Source organism: Chlorocebus sabaeus, chromosome 25 (assembly GCF_047675955.1).
Source record: "Chlorocebus sabaeus isolate Y175 chromosome 25, mChlSab1.0.hap1, whole genome shotgun sequence".
NCBI lineage: Eukaryota > Metazoa > Chordata > Mammalia > Primates > Cercopithecidae > Chlorocebus > Chlorocebus sabaeus.
Genome location: NC_132928.1, coordinates 66,105,961 through 66,128,021, shown reverse-complemented (window position 1 = coordinate 66,128,021; position 22,061 = coordinate 66,105,961). Strand labels below are relative to the sequence as shown.

General features: G+C 33.6%; 1 protein-coding gene across 3 annotated transcripts in view; it reads left to right on the top strand.

The window, feature by feature from the left end:
- Positions 1-20,517, top strand: part of NUF2 (NUF2 component of NDC80 kinetochore complex) — a 31,179-nt gene extending 10,662 nt beyond the window's left edge. For all 3 annotated transcript variants that reach the window (XM_007989720.3, XM_007989718.3, XM_007989719.3), the window contains exons 6-14: positions 2,132-2,229; positions 3,400-3,473; positions 4,785-4,881; positions 5,767-5,829; positions 9,128-9,265; positions 11,056-11,196; positions 13,154-13,329; positions 14,315-14,450; positions 20,112-20,517. In XM_007989720.3, coding sequence (XP_007987911.1) covers positions 2,132-2,229; positions 3,400-3,473; positions 4,785-4,881; positions 5,767-5,829; positions 9,128-9,265; positions 11,056-11,196; positions 13,154-13,329; positions 14,315-14,450; positions 20,112-20,246 — 1,058 coding nt within the window. In that variant the 3' untranslated portion in view covers positions 20,247-20,517. The remainder of the gene's footprint in view (positions 1-2,131; positions 2,230-3,399; positions 3,474-4,784; positions 4,882-5,766; positions 5,830-9,127; positions 9,266-11,055; positions 11,197-13,153; positions 13,330-14,314; positions 14,451-20,111) is intronic.
- Positions 20,518-22,061: the final 1,544 nt, after the last annotated feature.

Sequence of the window (22,061 nt, the reverse complement as noted above, 5' to 3'; positions counted from 1 at the left end):
CAGGAATTTGAGACTGCAGGGAGCTATGCTATGATTATGCCACTGTGTCCCAGCCTGAGCAATACAGTGAGACCCGCTTCTTTTTGAGAAGGAAAGAAAGAAAAATGGATAAATAAAAGGTATTTTTCTTAAGCACTCAGTGGATATGAAAAGTCAAGTTTTTAATCCATGGTTGTATCTGCAGATGCACAATGCACAGATATGGAGGGCTGACTGTACTATGCCATTTTTTGTGTGTTTTTTTTGTTTGTTTTTTCGGGTTTTTTTGTTTTTGTTTTTGAGACGGAGTCTCACTCTGTCACCAGGCTGGTGTGCAGTGGCACAGTCTCGACTCACTGCAACCTCCACCTCCCAGGTTCAAGTGATCCTTCTGCCTCAGCCTCTCGAGTAGCTGGGACTACAGGTGCACATAACCACACCCAGCTAATTTTTGTAGTTTTAGTAGACAAGGGGTTTCATCATGTTGGCCAGGATGGTCTCGATGTCTTGACCTCGTGATCCACTGGCCTCGGCCTCCCAAAGTACTAGGATTACAGGTGTGAGCCACCGCACCCGGCCACTGTGCCTGGTGTAAGGGACTGGTGCATTCACAGACTTGGGTTCTGTAGGCATCCTGGAACCAATATCCAGCAGATACTGAGGGACTACAATATAGAATTCTTAGTTGACAGTTTTTTCAGTGCTTTAAATATATTGCTCCATTGTCTTCTGACTTGCATTGTTTCTGATAAGTCTGTTGCTTTTCTTATCTTTGTTTCTCTCTCTATAATGTGTTTTGTTTTCCTCTGGCTGCTGCTAAGATTTTTTTTTTTTTTTGCCTTCTAAGTTAGTTATTAGCAGTTTGAATGTAATGTGACTTTTGGGTGTTTTTGTTTGTTTGTTTTTCTGTTCTTTCTTCCCTCCCCCTCCACCCCTGCCCCCCATTTAGGTTTGTTCACTTCCTTGGATATGGTTATTGTTTTTATACAATTTGGAAAACATTAAACTATTCTGTAAAAGTTTTTTTGTCCCTTCTTTTTGTAGGATTCCAATTACACATTAGTTATGCTGCTTGATACTGTCTCTCAGCTCAGATATTGTATTCATTTTTTTCTCTCTGGCCTTTATTTTAGATGACTTCTATTATGTCTTCAATTTCATGAATCCTTTTATTTTAGGTCTAATCTGTTATTCCTATCAGTGTAATTTTTATTTCAGGTATTTTTCAACTCTTAATTCAGATCTTTTTTAAAAAATCTTTCCTTTTATTTCTTCATATGGCTGATTATTTTCTCTGCCCCCTTTATTTATTTATAAAGACTGTTTTCACATTCTTATCTACTAAATCTATCATCTATTTATTTGTGTTATTTTTTAATATGTTTCTGTTGATTGATTATATTTTCTTATGGATCATGTTGTCCTTTTTGTTGGCGTGTCTGGTTATTTTTAGCCCATGCCAGACATTGTGAATTTTACATTGTTAGTTGCTGGATTTTTTTTATTCCTTTAAATATTTTTGATTGTTTTCCTGGCCTCAGTAGTTTCTTCCTATTCATGAACTAATTAGTACTTAACTGAGAACTTGAGGGGATTCCTCTACAGATTTCCAGAACTCTTTCTATTTACAGCTTCCTCGTCTCAATACTCAGTTCCATAAATCTTCGTTGCTTTGGCTTCTACTAACTCTAAACTCTGTCTTCTTGATCCAGCAAGATTCACAAGTTTTATTTGTGTTCTCTTTCTCTGGAGTACAGCCTGAAAACTCTTCAGTCATAGGCTGGTGCAGTAATAGAGTTCACCTCATTTGTTTCTCTTGGAGATTGCTATACTGTATTGCCTGTTGTCCAGCATCTAAAATTTGTTGCTTCATGTATTTTTATTTGTTTTTCTAGTTTTTTAATATGGGAGGGTTAATTCTGGTTTCTGTTATTTCTTCATGACCAAAAGTGGTTTGCCTTTTTTTTTTAAGTTATTAATACAAAGATAATTCTTACCTTTAAGTTTGAGCAGATTTCCTACACTTTATTATAACCTATACAGTTTTATTTTATATATTATGAGCAGAATATATAGTGGAAGAGGATGAATTTTCATTTTCATGTTATGTTAGTTCAAAGGTTTATTTAAAGAGTGTTGCTTTCTATTTTAGAAGCAAAACGGACGAGTCGGTTTTTAAGTGGCATTATCAACTTTATTCACTTCAGAGAAGCATGCCGTGAGACGTATATGGAATTTCTTTGGCAATATGTAAGATTTAAATATGTTTTGGGGTTACATGCCAGATCAGTAACATTATTTATGAACTTATAATCTGTTTTGAAATGATTGCCATAGATAGCAAATTGCTGTATTGCCTTTAGAATTGAATTCATTTTTATATTTATGTAAACTTGCAGATTTTAGTTATTGGAAAGCATATCTCAGAATCGGATTTTCTTTGAAATTTGGTAACATTATGGAGAGGCTGAGTTCTGCTTGTTTTAAAATCTTGTAGCTGAGGCTTGTTTTCGTTTATGAGGAAATGTTAGGGAATATTGATATGTTTACATTTTTTTCTTTGAAGTTTGCATAATGTAGCTTTTATTAAATAATGGACATATTTGAGGTTTATATTGCCTTTTAAATAATGGCATAATTGGACTGTTTGTGGTGGTGTTTATCATGGTTGCTCAGATTCAGTCCAAGGCAATCTCTTTAACAGACAGAAACTCATTTTCCTTTCATCAACAATTTAGAGAATTTGGGAAGATTATGAGTCATCTGTGTGATTTTTCCCATTTGTCTTCGGTAATGGGGTACCATACTCTTAGAAAAGCACCAGAGTAACTCCAAACACTTAGACCCTAGGCTTCAGCTTCACTGAGCTATATGGATCCATACTTCTTTGCACAAATCATGCTAAGCTTATACCTCCTAAACATCATATAATCTTCAAAGCTTACCACATTCATGTGCCAACATACACACACACTCATAATTTTGCTTGGTTAAGTATCCACTATCTTTAAGACACACCTCAGACATCTATCACCTCTATGATGTCCTATCACCCTTCTTCCCAGCCATTACCCAAGTTGGGTTAGATGTCACTCTTGTTGGTTCCCATTATATTAAAAACAACAAGCTATTTTGTGGGTTTTTATTCTTGTATCTGGCTCCTCAAGGAGACTTAGCTACTTACGTTCAAGACCTATAAGTTAGTCTTCTTGAGAATTCTCAGTACTGAGCTCAGTGTCTATGATGAGAGCCCGACATTTGTGTTGAGTAAAGAAATTCCTAATTCATTTGTCATGAAGGCCTAACTCTATCTTAAATTTCTTATTTCTGATGGTTCAAACTATAGTATGAGTAAGCATTTTGGACACTCTGATTGTGTTGAAATGCACTAATATGAGATGATTAAAATTGCTTTAATAGAAATCCTCTGCGGACAAAATGCAACAGTTAAACGCTGCACACCAGGAGGCATTAATGAAACTGGAGAGACTTGAGTAAGTGGGAGATTTACAAGTAAAATAAATGCAATTTCAAAATGCAAAATGAATTGTAAGTAGTATTTTACAACCTTATAGTCCACCTTAAGTCTCTTTTATCTCCCTTAATAAATAGCAGGGTATTTGAGTTTGCCTTTTATAAAAAAAAGAAAAAAGAAAAACTAGTTTTTCTTCTAACTCTTAATTATATGATACATCCTTTGGCTTTTTCTGTTGTTGATGTGTTAGCCTGATTTGTTTAAAGCCTTTAGCTTACTCTTCTAATTTGTGTCTGGAATATCGTCTTATGTAAGTGAGCAGTAACTGCCTGGACTATGTTCCTTCAGATCAGTTGATTCCATCAAATGTTTACTCCTACCACAGAGTTTTTTGTCTATTTGTTTTGTTTTTGACTTATAGGTAATGTAGGGAAAAGAATCACTCAACAGTTGTGATTTCTTGGCCTTCCTCATATATATATTGATTTTGAGCAGGATTTTTGAAATCTCTTCTAATTTATAGAGATGTCTTTGAGGTTATCTATTTTAGGTGAGAGATTTTCTAACCTGCCCCTGGTTAAAATTGCCTTTACAGGCAGCAGTAAGCTGAAAAGACTGGGGACAGGCAGACATTAGACTGTAACAGGGTAAAAGATACCACAAACTAAATCAAAAGAAGAATGACAAAGTGGAGAGAATATTTGCAGCACATGCCACAAAGCCTTACAACTCTAATAACAAAACCCATGTAATATTCCTAATATGCAAATATAATATACAAAACTATAAAGCAGCCCTATAAACTGATAGGAAAAAGTATAACTTTAAAAAAAATAGACAAAGGCTTTAAACAGGGAGTTTATATAAAACCAGCTAATATATCAGATAGGCAAAAACTAAATTTGAAAACATTCATATAGAAGAGACTTGAACACGTGTAAGTGTTGTAAGGAAGGACTAGTAGTGGAAGAATGGATGATACGGGAGTAAGAGATGTGAGGCGATGATAGCCAGTACAGAGGTAGAGAAATCAGCATTACCAGAAGGAATACAATATGCATTTTATTAGGAGTGAAGTTAGAAAGGGTAGGTATGTATGTGGATGGATCCATAGATTTGATAGTAGAAAACTGAAGGAGCTCACTTGATTTTTATTTTTTGCCTGTAGTAGAGGCCAGATCATTCATTTTAAATGGTTGCCACATGAAAGGGTGTAATTCAGAAACATAAAAGTAGACGATTTCTTCATCTAAGTTATTTGAGGACAAGTATTTCATTTTAGCCTTTCAAAACTGAAGAGCGGTATTTTAATCTATTTTGCTGTGTTAAGTTCTGTTCCAGTTGAAGAGCAAGAAGAGTTCAAGCAACTTTCAGATGGTATTCAGGAGCTACAACAATCACTAAATCAGGATTTTCATCAGAAAACGGTATCTGTTGTGGGGCACCTTAAACTTTAAAAAATAAAATTTGTTTGTAGATGTGGTGGGACATATAGTGGAGGTAACAGCAGGTGCTTTCTCAATTTCCAAAGAAATAGAATATATTTCTGTGCCTATTTGTGCCCCTTATAATGGATATATACTTCTCTCAACCATCTAGAACCATGATGGGTTTTGTTGGCAAAGTTTTTTGTTGTCTTATTGAATAGAATTTTTTAGGGTTTTCTTAGGTCTAGTTTTGCTGCTTCCAAACCATGTACTGTGGCGCCCTGGTTACTGCAGTAAACTCTCAAGAATGCCTCAAAGTATCTTGAATTTTCAAGGGAACCACTGTAGTACTCAGCATCTGCATATCCTTCTTGAATTCAAGGAAGTTCACAGTTTCAATTTTTGGTCACATTCCTTTCATATCCTTGTGAAGCTGGGGTTTGGCATTTGCTGTGGTAAAAGCAAGTACAATGTAAAAATCACTGTGACACAGGAAATGAGAATTCTATATCTAATCTGAAATATACGCTCCAAGGTACATGAATGTATGCAGTGCCCAGTAGGTACATACATCTAACTAGGAAGTACTCGAGGTTATTTAAAAACAAAATAAAAAATTTTTATTTCAACTTATATGTATTATTTTTCAAAGGGCTACAATGTTAGGACATAAATACTTAGGCCGTTATTTGGACTTAACTACTTAGTAAAGGAGCTCTTAGATATTTCTTTTGGCTTAGGAGCATCATGAACAGAGAAAGTTTAAAGAATATCTGATCTAACACATTTAACTCCTTTGTTACCTTAATTTTATGAGACAGCAGTGAGTGGCTAAATCTAAATGTTTTGAATCATTATAAAACACGTGTTTGCTTTTTCCCTTAGATAGTGCTGCAAGAGGGAAATTCCCAAAAGAAGTCAAATATTTCAGAGAAAACCAAGCGTTTGGTAAACATCTTTTCTTTTCACTAGCATTTAAAGTTTGAATATATTGTGTAGAGGAGTATTTTAGCTGTGTGTGTTATTATTGTCAAATGTTTCTCCCTTTTTTTCCCTCAAAATGAAGCAATCTTTTTCAACTTAAATATAATAGATGACTATTGTTTTTAAAAATACCGAAACACAGGAATGTATGAAGAAAGTAAAAATCACCTGAAAGCTCACTATACAATCTGAGCTATGTATATGTAAATATACGTGTGTAATTTTACATAAATGATATTAGGCTCAATACGTCTTACCTGCTTTTCTCCCCATTTAGCAATATAACACAGGTATGAGTTTTAAATAGATCCTTGTTATATTAATGCTTGCTTCTAGTTGTGCATTATATGTATGTGCTGTCTTGTAGATCCTTTTAATCCCCTACTGATAGACTTCACATTGCTTCTAATTTTTTGCTATTAAACAGAAATATATGTATGTGTGTATCATATGCATACATATGTACATACATACATTTCTGCAACACACTGCTTTTATTTAAAATAATTTTTTTTGTTAGGATTTTTGGGTCATAGGAAATACACATGTAAAATTGACCAATGCAGCCAAACTGATTTCTAGAAAGATACCAATTTATATTACTACCAGTAGAACAAGAGACTGTCCCTTTCCCTACACCCTTGCCAAAATTGGATGTTTTCAGGCTTTTAAAATCTTTGTTACTGTTATATTGAAAAAAAAATTCTCATTTTATTTTTATTTATCTTATTTATTTATTTTTTTGAGACAGAGTCTCACTCTGTCACCCAGGCTGGAGTGCAGTGGCGCGATCTTGACTCACCACAACCTCCACCTCCTGGGTTCAAGCAATTCTGCCTCAGCCTTCTGACCAGCTGGGACTACAGGCGCGTGCCACCATGCCCAGCTAATTTTTGTATTTTTAGTATAGGCGGGGTTTCACCATATTATGCACGCTGCTCTCGAACTCTTGACCTCGTGATCTACCCTTCTTGGCCTCGCAAAGTGCTGGGATTACAGGCATGAGCCACCACGCCAGGCCAAAAAAATCTTATTTTAATTCAATTCCTTTAATTCTAGTGATTTTGGCCATCTTGCTTAGTGATTTCTTGTAATTTCTTATTTTGTATGTTACTTGTTTGTGTACCTTGCTTATTTATTTAATTAATTAATTAATTAATTTATTTATTTTTTGAGATGGAGTCTCACTCTTTTGCCCAGGTTGGAGTGCAATGGCATGATCTCAGCTCACTGCAACCTCTGTCTCCCAGGTTCAAGGGATTCTCTTGCCTCAGCCTCCCAAGTAACTGGGATTACAGACATCCGCCACCACTCCCGACTAATTTTTTTGTATTTTTAGTAGAGACAGAGTTTTACCATGTTCGCCAGAGTGGTTTTGAACTCCTGACCTCAAGTGATCCACCCACCTCAGCCTCCGAAAGTGCTAGGATTACAGGTGTGAGCCACCGCACCTGGCCACTTATTTATTTTTCAATAAACTCCATGAATTAGGGATTTTAGCTCTCCATTTATTTATCTGTCAAATTTATATATTTTTTGCCCATTAAAAGGTTTATGTTTTTATGTAATAAAATTTATAGATAAGGCCTTTATGGTTTTTGGCTTTAATTATGTACATAAAAAAGACTGCCCTATTCATCAGATTATTTTTTAATACTATATTTTCTCATTGTACTTTTATAGTTTCCTTATTATTTTAACATGTATACTTTAGATCCTTGAGAAACTTACTGCAGTATTATATTTCCCTTATTTTTCTATCATTTTTTTAATTGGGAAATGCTTTCATCTGAGAAGTACTTACTATGGCTCAATTTTATTATTTACTTCTTTCTTTCCCATTTAAATCCAAGTTAAAACAAACACTTTGTACTTATCAAGTTTAGACCTTTTATAAAGAGGAGAAAAGTGATGAAAGTTAACACTATTGTAAGGAAAATAACCTCTAATCTTGTAGAGCATTAAAAGAGAGTAGATAATGTGATTTGCAGAACTCTAAGAATAAAATAACAAAATATACAGAAATTACAGGAATACATTATATCGAACATGCAGTTTTGGCCTCTGAGTTAGCTGATCAAAAAGTAAGAATCTTTTCTTTTAAGTTAAAAATATTTAGACAAATTACACAATACAGTAATACATTCTTGTTATGAAATATTCTCTCTTTACATACACACATACACACACGTATATATATGTATATATAGAGAGAGGAGTATACATATATATAGAGAGAGAGAGAGAGAGAGAGAAGGGTACGAAATGTGAAAGCCCTCCTCTCAGCCCATTTCACCTTGGGGTAATACTATTCCCTTCCTTTTTCTGACACCATATGTATACACATATAGAGGCACATAATCATGTGTCACTATTTTGTTCTGTTTTTATAGAAATGTATTTATGTCTTATATGTTGATCTGTGAATTGGTTCTTTCACTTAATATATCTGGAAAATCTTTCCTGTTAGTACATAGAGTCATAGAGGGTCCCCAGACAATGTAAATACAACTTACCAACAAATATCTGAGAAGAAAATTCATAGGAATTTTTTTGACATAATTTCAGACTTAAAACAACGAACTTTCAAGATAATTTCCAGCCACCCTTCACTTCGATTCTTTGAATAGTTACATTCATTTTTGAAATTCAGGAGAAGGGAATTTGTTTTCATTCAGCAAGCATGTAGTGAGCACCTTCTCAGTGCTATAACTTTATTTGGGTACTTGGAAAACCAAGATACATTTTCACAACTCCAATTTGCTCAGTCTTATGAAACACATATTAAGTATGTAATTATAGAGTTGCACGTACAAAAATTGTACTATTTAAAGAAGAAACGTAGAGAAAATGGGAGCAGGATTTTCAGGGATCAGTACAAATTTAGCAGGTAGACAGGAGTGGGATAATGATATTCTAGGAGGACCCTACTGGTCAAAGAAAGATCACTTATACTTGTCTAAACATAAGATCAGAATTACCAGATTGTAGGGTGCAGTAGGGAACTGGTGGGAGATGAGACTAGACAGGATGAGAGTAAGAGCCATGTAATGAAAGGCTTTCAATGTCCTGCTAAGGAGGAGCTTGATCTTTGGCCTACAGACAAATGTGAGCAATTAAGTAGGTAAGTGATGTGTTCAGAATTTACTTTTACCCCCATTACAGAGAACATGGACCTAATTTCTTTGTTCTTTCCCATTATACTAGAATGGTAAATCACCAAGTTTATTATATCTAATGTATAAAAATGTTTTCTCAACAGAATGAACTAAAATTGTCAGTGGTTTCTTTGAAAGAAATACAAGAGAGTTTGAAAACAAAAATTGTAGATTCTCCAGAGAAGCTAAAAAATTATAAAGAAAAAATGAAAGATACGGTCCAGAAGCTTAAAAACGCCAGAGTGAGTTTTCTTTTTATTTTAATGCTTTTGTATCTTTAAAAAAAAAAAAAGCAAATTATTGTTTAATTATGTGTTATTTTTTGGATTTCTGAATTATCTATACTTCCTCTTAAACTTTTTTTGACCTTATTTCTTTGTAGCTTTTCTCTAGAGTGGATATGGGGAAAATAATTATAATTTCAAGACATATGTTCAATTATGCAACAAGGCTTTGCTCTGGGAGATCAAAACAGAAATGCTGGGTTGTGAGATTTAATTACTTTATTACAAGGGAGAAAAGTATTAAGTAATTTTACAAACAATTGTAATTATAAATTATAATATATACTGTGACAAAGTATAAGGTATGCATGTGTGTGGATAGGGGTATATGAGAAATCTCTGTACCTTTTGATTAATTTTTCTGTGAATGTCTAACTGCTTGACAAATTAAAATCTATTAATAGTATCAGAAAGAGGAAAGGAAGTATAGAGTGCTTTGAAATAATGTAATAAGGGGAGCCCAGTTTAGTATTGGGCTGGAAGTACAGGTGGAAGAGGGAAGGAAGAATGCTACCATTCTTCAGATGCTAGCATTAAAAAAGATACTTTTCATTTTAAACATAGCAGTACCAAGGCCCAATTCATTGTGTATGGAAGAACATGAAAGGCAGAGGGAACAGCATATGTGAATTCTGTGAGGTAGTAGGGAGTAAGGTATGTTCAAGATTATGGATTATGTAGGAGATGGATTGACATGGTGTAATACAAACTTAGAAGTGGGCAGATAATTTACCATTTTTTGTGAAGCATTGTTTTTAAACTATTAATTTAAAAAACATATGTGGTTTGTCTTTGAATTTGTTATCCAATTCTTTCTTGAAAATTAAGATTATCACACAAGAATAGACAAAGATCACCAGAACAGAAATGAGAATCCAGAAATAGATTTGAGTATTAATGAGAAACGGATGATTTATTTAAGAAACAGTTCTGGCTCAATTAGCTATTCATCTAGAAGAAAAGGGTGTTGGGCCTACACTTTGCTCTTTTACAAAAATAAATTTTATATGTATTAAAAATTTACCTTAAAAAATTTAAGTTTTACTGATTTTAGGAGAACATTTATATAATCTTGGACTGGGATAGATTTTTAAAATTAAGATTGGAAACACAAAATCTATAGAGAAAATTAGACATATTAGAACATAATTACAGTGCATATGACAGGTAGAGGGATTATATCCATGATTTTCAAAGATCACAAATTAGTAAGAAAAAGAAAAAAATAAGGTAGATCGAGGGGTAGGCTAATGAGAATAAGGGAAGGAGTCTTTGTATTGTTACTATGGTTGTAGTAAATATATGTTCATTTTGTAATTTTAGATGAGGAGTTAATCTTTTTAAAAGAATTAACTGTAGTAGTCATTATTATACAAATGAATAGGAAGATTATAAATGAGTAATATGATTGATAGCCCAGGAGTAATCAGAAATAGTTTGAATATTAGCAAAATAAACTATTTTAATATCATCATTAATAACTTTTGGAAGGTATTTCATCGAGTAATTTAGTAAAATTATGGCACTTTTCCTTTGTTTGAAGATACTTGGCAATTAAAAAACAATTATTTGTGCTTAAACACATGTCAATAATAGTGCTGTATTACTGACCTAGAAATTTAATTATTCCCTGCTCTTAAGGTTTCAGTATTAAATGCAGAAATTATTTAAGAGCAAACAAATTGATATTACTGCAGCTTCATTAAGAAGAATATCAAACTGTGGTCTTTGTTTTTTGTCTTTCAAAGCAAGAAGTGGTGGAGAAATATGAAATCTATGGAGATTCAGTTGACTGCCTGCCTTCATGTCAGTTGGAAGTGCAGTTATATCAAAAGAAAATACAGGACCTTTCAGATAATAGGGAAAAATTAGCCAGTATCTTAAAGGAGGTTTGTATTGTATGGAATTTTTATGTCTTTGTTATATACAGTTTACTATAGTTCCTTGGATTTTGCTTTCACTTTTTGTTGCTGTTTTCCTAAAGAAAAGCAGGTCATTCTACAATATAATAGATGTGGCAGTGTATGCTATGAAAATGACACTTTTCTTTTTAAATATAGCAGTAGCAAGACCCAATTTTTAACCTTCAGATGAAATTAGTAATAACTAACCCAGCACATTGCTGTGTATAGTTTGGAAAATAGTACAGTAGCTCCCCCTTATTCTTGGGATTCATTTCAAGACCCCCAGGGCATGCCTGAAACTGTGGATAGTAACAAACCCTATATATGTGTTTTTTCCTATACGTACATACCTATGATAAAGTTTAATTTAAAACTTAGGCACAGTAAGAGATTAATAATTACTAATAAAAGAGCATTTATAGCAATATACTGTGATAAAAGTTACGTGAATGTGGTCTCTCTCTCAAAATATCTTATTGTACTAAACTCACCCTTCTTGTGATGATGTGAGATGATAAAATGCCTAGATAAATAATTGAAGTGAGATATTGCTAGGCTACTGTTAACCTTCTGACCATATATCAGAGTAAGGATCATCTGCTTCATGTGATCCTAGATCCTCAAGGCACTATGATGTTGACAGTTGGATGTTGATGACTAGAGAGCCAGTAGTGTATACAGCATGAATCTGCTGTGCAAAGGGATGATTCACTTCCAGGGTCAGGGCTGGGCATGGTGGCTCAAGCCTGTAATCCCAGAACTTTGGAAGGCTGAGGAGGGAGGACCATTGAGACCAAGAGTTGGAGACCAGCTTGAACACTATAGCAAGATGCTATCTCTACAGAAAATTTAAAAAGTTAGCTAGCTATGATGGTGTATGTCTGTAGTCCCAGCCACTTGGGAGTCTGAGGTGGGAGGATCACTTGAGCTCAGGAAGTCAAGACTGCAGTGAGCTATGATCGTTCCACCGCACTCCAGTCTGAGTGACAGAGTAAAGCCCCATCTCAAAAGCACACACACACAGACATCCAGGGTGGGATGGAGTAGGATGGTGCAAGATTTAGTCACAGTACTCAGAACAGCACACAGTTTAAAACTGATGAATTGTTTATTTCTAATACTTTCCATTTAACATTTTTAGACCACAGTTGACCAGGGGTAACTGTAACCATTGAAAGTGAAGCCATGGATAAGGGGAACGAACTACTGTCATGGGATTTTAAATTTGTTCTACCAGTTGGAAATGATGTTAGCATCAGAAAGAAAGTTCCAACTTAGTGCCCAACACTGTATCTAGGACCTATGGAGAAGTTTAAAGTTTATGACATAGTCCTCTGCACTGAAGAAATGAGAGCTAATGGCAGTTTCTCAGGCTACAAGCTTGAAAATCCTTTTTTACTTCTTAACTTGATCATCTTCATCCAGACTGTGCCTCCAGGATAACTAACATTACATTTGATAAACAATTTCCTTTTTGAGATAAGTAGGGATTAGAAGGTGAGATTGCCCCAGGTATTCTTTCCCAACTACATAGTCCCCTCATCTGCCATCGAGTCACCCAAAAGAGATGTGTATCTACTGCTTTGAATTGTTTCTCACACCTACCCTTTTCCCTTTATTTTTACTACTTTAGTTCAGATCCTAACCCCCTCAACTCTAGTCTCTTAGCTAATCTTCTTAACATGTCTCCCTTTCAGTCTATGCTGATAAATAACGTGATGAAAATACCTCTCTAGTTGTCATATCCTTTCTCAATATCTCTGGTGCCTCCCTGTTGTCTCTTCTGGTTCGTCTGCATTTTTCTGCCAGGCTTTCAGGCTTTAGAGTTTTATCTCTTTTAAAAATTGTGTTTAATTATAGTTCATCCTAGAAAATACTCTTTCATTTTATTTATAAATCCTCATTGGTTATGTTGACTTTAAATACTTCTTATAAAATACAGAGCCTGAACTTAGAGGACCAAATTGAGAGTGATGAGTCAGAACTGAAGAAATTGAAGACTGAAGAAAATTCGTTCAAAAGACTGATGATTGTGAAGAAGGAAAAACTTGCCACAGCACAATTCAAAATAAATAAGAAACATGAAGACGTTAAGCAATACAAACGCACAGTAATTGAGTATGAAGTTGTTTTCAATTTTAGTGTATTAGAAAGCAATTATGAAAAGCAAATACATTTTCCCCCGGGATTTCAAAACCTCTATTTTCAAAAAGAGTTTAAACAGTTTTATCTTTATTTCACCTTTAGTTGACTAAAACAGACGAGTTAATTATAAAACTTATACTGCTAGGTCTAGATATAGAGATGGCTTAGCTACTCTTTTCCTAGATATACAGTTCCAATTCCTTTGCATCATTCTTCAGAAGGGTTCCGATGCTACTGATTATTTCAGTGCACTTTAGAGATAGTGGTTTAGCTTGCATCAGAATGAACTGACTGGCCTATCTTATAGTCCAGCTGGTCTGTAGAGTTACAGCATTTGTGTTTTAAGAAACAGTCTTATATTCAGGTAAGAAGTAATACTTTCCTAAGTATGCAAGCATGTTTTTAACCAGTGTGTTAGGGTCCTTTATTGGTGAAGTACCCGTCGGTTGTAAGAATGTGTTTTTAAAATACCTGCCCCAGACATGTCTATGATGTCATTCCTTCAGTTCCTAAAAGGTATGTTAGGGATCATTGAGTGTTTCCTTATACTGCCTCATGCAGATGAAAAAGGGCAGAACCTAAGGATTTTATATTTGTTGCCAAACTGCCTTGTAGAAAAGTTAAACTGATTCACACCTAAGTGTGTACAACTGGGGAAATGTAACTTAAAAAATCTTCATTTAAAAAATGTGTTTATTTGTTTATTTACTCATTCACTGACCCACCAATGAGAAAAAAAAATCTCATTAATATATTGAGAGAAATAGTTCATGCTATGTTATGATGTGATTATAGCACCACTCTTTGGGGTTTTCATGCCTTTGCTTTTATATCTTGAGAAGAGTTTTAGGTTTGTCAAACAAATACACATGATCACTTTGGAATCAAAACTAGAATTGTGTTTGCCTTTTTAGTTACTGAAGAGGATTAAATATTAGCTGTCTTGATTTTCTTTTAGGGATTGCAATAAAGTTCAAGAAAAAAGAGGTGCTGTCTATGAACGAGTAACCACAATTAATCAAGAAATCCAAAAAATTAAACTTGGAATTCAACAACTAAAAGATGCTGCTGAAAGGGAGAAACTGAAGTCCCAGGTAAATATGTGTTCATAAGAAGTTAATTTCAGATAATCTCATATGTATTTGAGTTGTTAAACAAAACAGCTTACTTGGTCTCTGTGTGTAATGAGACTTTTAATGATACCTAAAATTATTTACTCTTTATTCTTGTTTTGAATATATTTACCATAAAGCTTCATAAACAGTCCTGAGTTTAATGAGAACAGACGTCTCATTTCCTACATTTTTATCTTCAAAAATGCTAGTACAATGCTAAACATAAAAGGTTTACCTGTTTCTATCCTTTTAACTGCCAGTGTCTCTAACAAGTAGTCTATTTCTGATATATTTATTATATATTTATTCTCTCCTTATCTTTTGAAGTTTGATTTATATCTTCAAGAGTGTTCTACCAGAACAATAATTCAAACTGCTCTGCCAGAAATCACAAAAAATTGCTATTTATTATGCAAAATCCCTTAGCCTCTTTTTTTTTTCATTCTTTACCTTGTCTACATTGACAACTTACATCCAGATTTCTAAAACCGCTGATACCTGATAAATATTTAAACATCTGCTGCCATTACTTTCTGCTATCCACACCCAATTTGTAAAAATTCTTAATACTAACAGAGCCACAATAGACAATTCCCTTATCTGTTCTCAGTACCTTATCCCCCAGAAAAATTGTGTTGTTAGCACTTGCACATGTGAGCATTATCTTAAGGCTATGTTAAAAGGAAGGAAAGAAAAGGGAATGGAGCAAGGAAAGGAAGAGGGAAACTGGAAGTAAAAGAAATAAAATGGTTGGGATTTCACTTCCATGGTCTTCCCAATACATTGGCCTGCTTTTTTCTGTTCTTTTTTTTTTCTTTTTTTCTTTTTTTTTGTATACCTCAACTACTTTTCTTTTTCCTGCCTCTTAACTTGATATTCACCAAGAGTCAGTCTGTCTAGTATGGCGATTAGAAAGACTTAGCAGATATTTAATCCTGCTTCTTAACCAAATCTAATCAACAAATATTTATATGTTATAATGTGGTCTAGGAACAGTTAGTGAACCAGTTACTAACAAATTAGTAACTAGTTACTAACTCAAATTCGAGGCATCTTTGTCTGTCAGTTATGAGATACCCATGCCTGCCTTATATTACTTTGAGTTTTATGCCTGTATGTCTTGCCAGTTACATTTTCCATTTCTTAACAGTAGCAACTGTCTAATGTTAACCTTAGCATATCATGTCAAACCATTCCTAGAATGCTGCATTATGGGTAGTATGCTTTCCATAAATATTTATAGAATTGAAAGGTCATCTAGCATGGTGTTTCTTAAAACTAGCTGTGTATTCGAATTCAGTGAGGAATTTTAAAATGAACAAATCCTAACCCAAACACATTGATTAGCATCTCCAGCAATGGGGCCCATGAAATTGTGTTTTTTAATGTGGCATTTGAGAACCACTGATAGGCTTGGCTTAATGGTTTTCAGTGGTATAGAGTTTTCAATGGGTGTGGTCACCCAAGCTGTTCTACTAGGGCAGCTTTAATTGTTAAAATTCTGCCTCTTATTTTGAGTTTAAAATATTTATTTCTGTACTCTGTAGTCAGCCCAGATCTTCTCTGTGGAGCAAATGTGTACCCTTTTCTGCTTAATAACCCTTCAGACATTTGAGGATAATGATCATGGTTTCTTTCAGCCTTCTCATAGTCAGGATAATTAGTCCCAGTTTTCCACCATTCTTTATATAGCTTCATTTTCAGATTTATTACTATCCTATTTATTGTCATCTCTATTTCCTATTTGTCATTATTCTGCTTAAGATTTAGAACCCAGTGCTAAACACAATCTTCCAAAATAATGATGTGACCAACAAGACCCAAAGCACATTTTTAATAAAGCATAATATTGGGGTGGATTTTTAGCAGCAGCATCTTTCCTTTGACTCATATTGACCCTGTGATCAACTAAAGGACTCCTGTCTTTTCCACATACAGTTCTGCCGTGTTAAGAGTTTTTCACCATACTTTAGTGCAACTGTTACTGTTAATTCAGAATTTTACTATTTTAGGTTTTATTTTATTTATTTCAACCTAGATTTCAAAATGTCAAGGTTAGTTTAAATCTATCATTCTATCTTCCACCGTAACTATTTCTCATTGCTTAATGTCACCTCAGATTTGATCTGCATGCATTTTTCTTCAAAATAAAAATGTTTACTAGAACAAGGTCCTTTGCTGCATTGCAATTTTTTCATCCTAGAGGCATAGAACTATTGATCAAAACTGTGGGTACAATTGTTCAACTTGCTAAGTTGTTCTTACCTACCTTGATTCAGGCTACATTGTGATATCTATTTGTTACACAAATGAGAAGATCTCTAAATACTTTGGTAAAATCAAATACTTTGTGTCAAAGAACTCTCCTTAACTTACTTTATAATCATCCTTGAAAAAGAAAAAAGGATATATTATGATTGCCAAATTGTTCTTTGTGCAGTTCTGTTGCATTTTGTGATCATCATAGTCTTTTTTCATTAAATGTTCTTTCCCATAGATAATTTATCTCTTCTAGTTTTAATTATTATCTTCATTTGGAAAAATAGCTTTCAAAAATCTTTGTTTCTTGTTCTGGCCACTCACAACAAAAATAATATTTTAAAATTACATTCAACATTTTCCCACATCTGACCTCTTCTTCACTTTCTGTCTTTCCCTTTTCTTTTTCTCTCTTTTGCTCAACTTCTTCATAAATTTCTTTGTATTTCTCAATGGCATCATTTTCTATCACAAAACATTGAAATTTTGGACTTGCTTTAGATAATCCTGACATCCAGATAATCACCAAGTTAATTTCATGATTGCTTTTACATGGTGGTACTCTTCATACATGTACATAGCCCTTCATACATATAGCGCTCTTACTATTATACATCTATCACATAATTTTGTAGTAGTCATGGATTACAGCAACATTTGCCAAGTTTCTTTGATTTTAGATTCTTCTGCATCAAATATGCCTTGAATACTAAGTACTACCACATTTATCCTGCTAAAATATTATTCTCAATACTACACTTTCTTGTTCAAAACAAGGGCCATTTTCCTTCAGTTCATTCATTCACCCAGTCAGTATTTCAACAAATGGCCAATGTATCTGCTAGGTGTCAGGCTTCACACTGGATTCGGAGAGTAAGTTGTGAACAAGGCAGGAATGATTTCCACCTTAGGACTTTTAAAATTGTCTGTCTAAGCTAATCATTTCCATTATTTAAGGCCCAGTAGAAATTATGTCTTCCACATAACTTTCTTTTACTTCTTTGAAGTATCTTTCTCTCCTCTCTCAAATACTATAGCACTCTCAGTCTATTTCAAATAATCTGGATCTGTGCTGTCCAGTGGACAGCTATTAGTAATATGTGGCTATTTACATTTACATTTAAATTAATTACAATGAAATAAAATAAGAAGTTTTTGTTCTTTATTTGCACTAGGTATATTTCAGGTGCTCAATATCCAGTCTGTTCTGGTTATATGTTCATTTAGGGAAGAAAGCATAACTGGCGTCTTTCATTGTACTATTGTACTATTTACAGTGCTACTTATACAAAGTACCCAATAATATATTGGGTTAATTTATACGTATGTGATAAATGGCTACACTGGCTATAAGACTCCATGGATAGTGTATAGTTTTAAATATTTCTGATTTGAAAAGTGAGATAGTTATCTAGACTGACACTGTCCAACAGAACTTTCTGCTGTAATGAGAATGTTCTTCTGTATTGCTCAATACTGTAGCCAGTAGGCACATGTAGCTGTTGAGTCCTTGACGTGTGGCTGGTGCAACTGAGGAACTGAATTTTTAATTTCATTTGATTAAATTAATTTTTATTAAATTTAAGTAGCCACATATGTCTACTGGTGGCTATATTCGACAGCACAGAACTAGCCTTTGAGTTTAAAAATATTTAGCTTCAATGAGGCCATCACAGTAAGACTTATTATATGTGAATTAGGGTGGATTAATATTATAAAATTCCACTTGGATATAGAATTTAATTGAAAATGCTAAAATACATAGTATTTGTCAGGGATACGATCTGTCACCATTAAACATCTTGTGAGGGTTGGCTTAGAACTTCAAATGTTTTTGTCTCTGTGCCTGTGCCACTGGAATTGGGCCTTAATGTTTCATTCACTTGTGGCTCTACCAGCAGGATTTTGCTCCTCCTTGAGAGTGTTATTTGTTCTCAGAAGGAAAGTATTCCTTTGGGTATTTTGAAATGGTTGGTTCAGATATGTACAGATTGTATATCTTAATTTAGTCACACTTAGTTTTGATAGTTTCTCATAAGTAATATCTTTCTACCAAATTTATTCAGCTTTCTTTTTTGGAATGAATAAACATATACTCATATAGAACTAGAAAATTAAATTGATTTATAGCTGCTGAATGTGCTTTTTTTTTTTTTTTTATAATGGCATTCACACAAGCTAGCAACTAATTCACCTTATTTTTCCTACAAGATTTAAGAAATAAAGCCTTCAAAAATTTTGATTTATTTTCCTATTGGTTCATATTCTATCATAGTTGTAGTAATTTGATACCTGCTTAGATCTCAGAAATATAAACACACTCTTCTATTTTTGTGTTAGGATTTAATAACTATGTTTGGATTTTTGGAGAATGTTTAGTCTTAAGCTATATTTACATTCACTTAATCTGTAGTAATAGCTCTCAAACTTGCATAGGTGGCAGAGTTGCTGGAAATAGTGTTCTTTTTTGGAACACTGAATTTATACTATATCAAATTATAATCTATGTAATTTATTCAGATAGTATCTCTGCTAGAATTTAAACTAAGATAAATAGTAGCCAAAATTATAGGCTTAAGAAAAATTTAGTGGGAGAGACACTTAAAATTGAGAACATTGTATTCATATACTGCTTTTCTTCCCCCACTGGAAAAAGATGGCTATTTTATTTCAGTGGCAAAACACATCCTGTAACCTTGTAAAATACCAATTTCTTGTGGTATTATGTATATTATAGTTTGAGAATTGTTTTGTCTAAGAGAAATAAATAATGAAAGGAGGATCAATATTATATTTGACAAGTATGAAATAGAAGAAAATGTGTACAGGCTAATTTGCTTCTTATTTAATCTATAAAAATTGTTTTTTTATTTTTTAAAATTCTTAGCACATCCATATAGGCTTGAACTATCTGATCAGTTTATTCAAACAGCTCTAAAAGGTATTAATATATTTTTCAGTCTTATAGATTGCTTATTAAATCTGTTTGCATACCTTTTAAATGATAATCAGGGTCAAATGCAGAGAGTATCGTTATCTACAGTCATGTAGTTATTTTCCATGTTTAACATGGAAAGCTCTAAAGTAAATTTTTCCTTGATAATTATAAATATGTTTGTTCTTAATATATTATAATCCTAACCATTTGTCTCACGTCTCTCCTTTGTTCTTTAAGTAGCAAACTTTTTTGATGTGTTTGTAGAGCTTATAGAATGAATTTTTAATCAAAGCAGACATGGACATGCACATTTGTATGTGTGTGCATAGGAGTTTAGGCTTTAAAATATTAATAAATATGCATAAACTTGGAATTCTTATAACTCATTTGTAGTTTAGGTTGTTGCATGGAATAATTATTATTCTGTTTCATTTTCTACCTAGGAAATATTTCTAAACTTGAAAACTGCTTTGGAGAAATACCACGACGGTATTGAAAAGGCAGCAGAGGACTCTTATGCTAAGATAGATGAGAAGACAGCTGAACTGAAGAGGAAGATGTTCAAAATGTCAACCTGATTAACAAAATTACATGTCTTTTTACAAATGGCTTGCCATCTTTTAATTTTCTATTTAGAAAGAATAGTTAAGTTGAAGCGAATGGAAGTAACAGAAGTACCAAAAAATGTTGGTTTCATCAGTTTTTATACACTCTCATAAGTAGTTAATAAGATGAATTTAATGTAGGCTTTTATTAATTTATAATTAAAATAACTTGTGCAGCCATTCATGTCTCTACTCTGCCCTTTGTTGTAAATAGTTTGAGTAAAAACTAGTTACCTTTGAAATATATATATATATATATATATATATATATATATATATATGTTTTCTGTTACTGTAATGGCTGTTGTTTTGTTTATTGACATAGAGAGTTGTGGCATTATTGAGTCCACATTGCCCTCAGCATTGTGGTTGAGATATCATTTGATCCTTACTTAAGCAATTTTTTTGCTTAAGTAGATATTTTTATTACTACATAGATAAAGTAATTATAAAGGTCCTAAAAGATCAGATAGCTGAAGCAAAATTTGAACTCTACTCTGTATGATATTGAAGTCTAGAATGTTTTCAATGTACCACACTTTCCAATGTAGTTAATTGAAAGAGAAAGTTTGAGTTTAGTAGTCAATTTCTTCATTGATGCGACTGGCATTTTTTTCAAGAAAAATGAGTTAATATGTGTAAAGTGACTAAAACAGTGCCTGGCACATGGTAAACACTCGATAGCTCTTATCTATTAGTATTTAAGGTCATGGAAGCTCTAGGTACTTTCGTTTGTCAGAGATAATAAAATGTTATTTTAGGGAGTGACCAGGCTTTCAATGAAAGGGAAAGCCCTGGAGTGGAAGGAGCAGCAAAAACTGGGTGTGCAGGGAAGAACAGATGGGGATACAAAATTGAGCTATTGCCTTTTCCCTTCCTAGCTGCTCTTTAAATATTCATGAGTTTTCCTTCAGAGAAAGGGCTGCCTCTAAGGCAAGGTAACAGGTATAAACATCACCAAATATCTCTTGTATTTTAAAAAGTTTGACCCCTTGGACCTATCTCCACCTTTAACTACTGCACCTTTTTTCACAACCAGATTTCTAGAAAACCTAATCTATACTTGTGAATTAGTTTCATTCCTTGTTTATCACAGAAATGTTATTTCTATCCATGCTAATCTTCTGAACTTTCTAAGGTCACCAAAAAATTCCTAGTTACCAAAATTTCATGCATACTTTTTAAGCTTTCCTCAAATTCTACCTATCCAGTGCTTTTTTCATTTTGTCTCAGTAACACCTCTCTGTTGGTTCTCTTAATTCCCTGTTAATTTTTCCACCCTAGAGCCTCGTTCTGTTTTCACCTCTTGTGTTTCTGTTCTCTGTGCTTCCACCCTTGCCTCTCCTTATTGTAACCTCTATATTCCTCCTTGAAAATTTTTATCTATACCCACAGCTTCCAGCACAAGTTAAACACCTGTAAACTTAACTACATTTATGTTTCTTTTATCATATCTCCTGATTTTCAGACTTGCATATCCAATGGCCAGTAGGGGTATTTAACTTATTGGCATTCTGATGAAGCTTAATAATGGACCCTTTCAGAATAATGGGTTTAATACATGATATAAAATACAGGATAAAAAGGGAAACCAATTAGATTGAAATATGATTATCAAATATTTAAAAACATATTATGGTTACTAGTATCACTAGCTACACTTGTGCCATGTTGGGAAAGGGACTCATCCACTTTCTTATGCTACTACACCTCACTCCCTTATATCCATTTAGTTAGCAAGAACTACAGATTAATGTACCCAAATCTCCCTTTCACATCTCCTTTGCT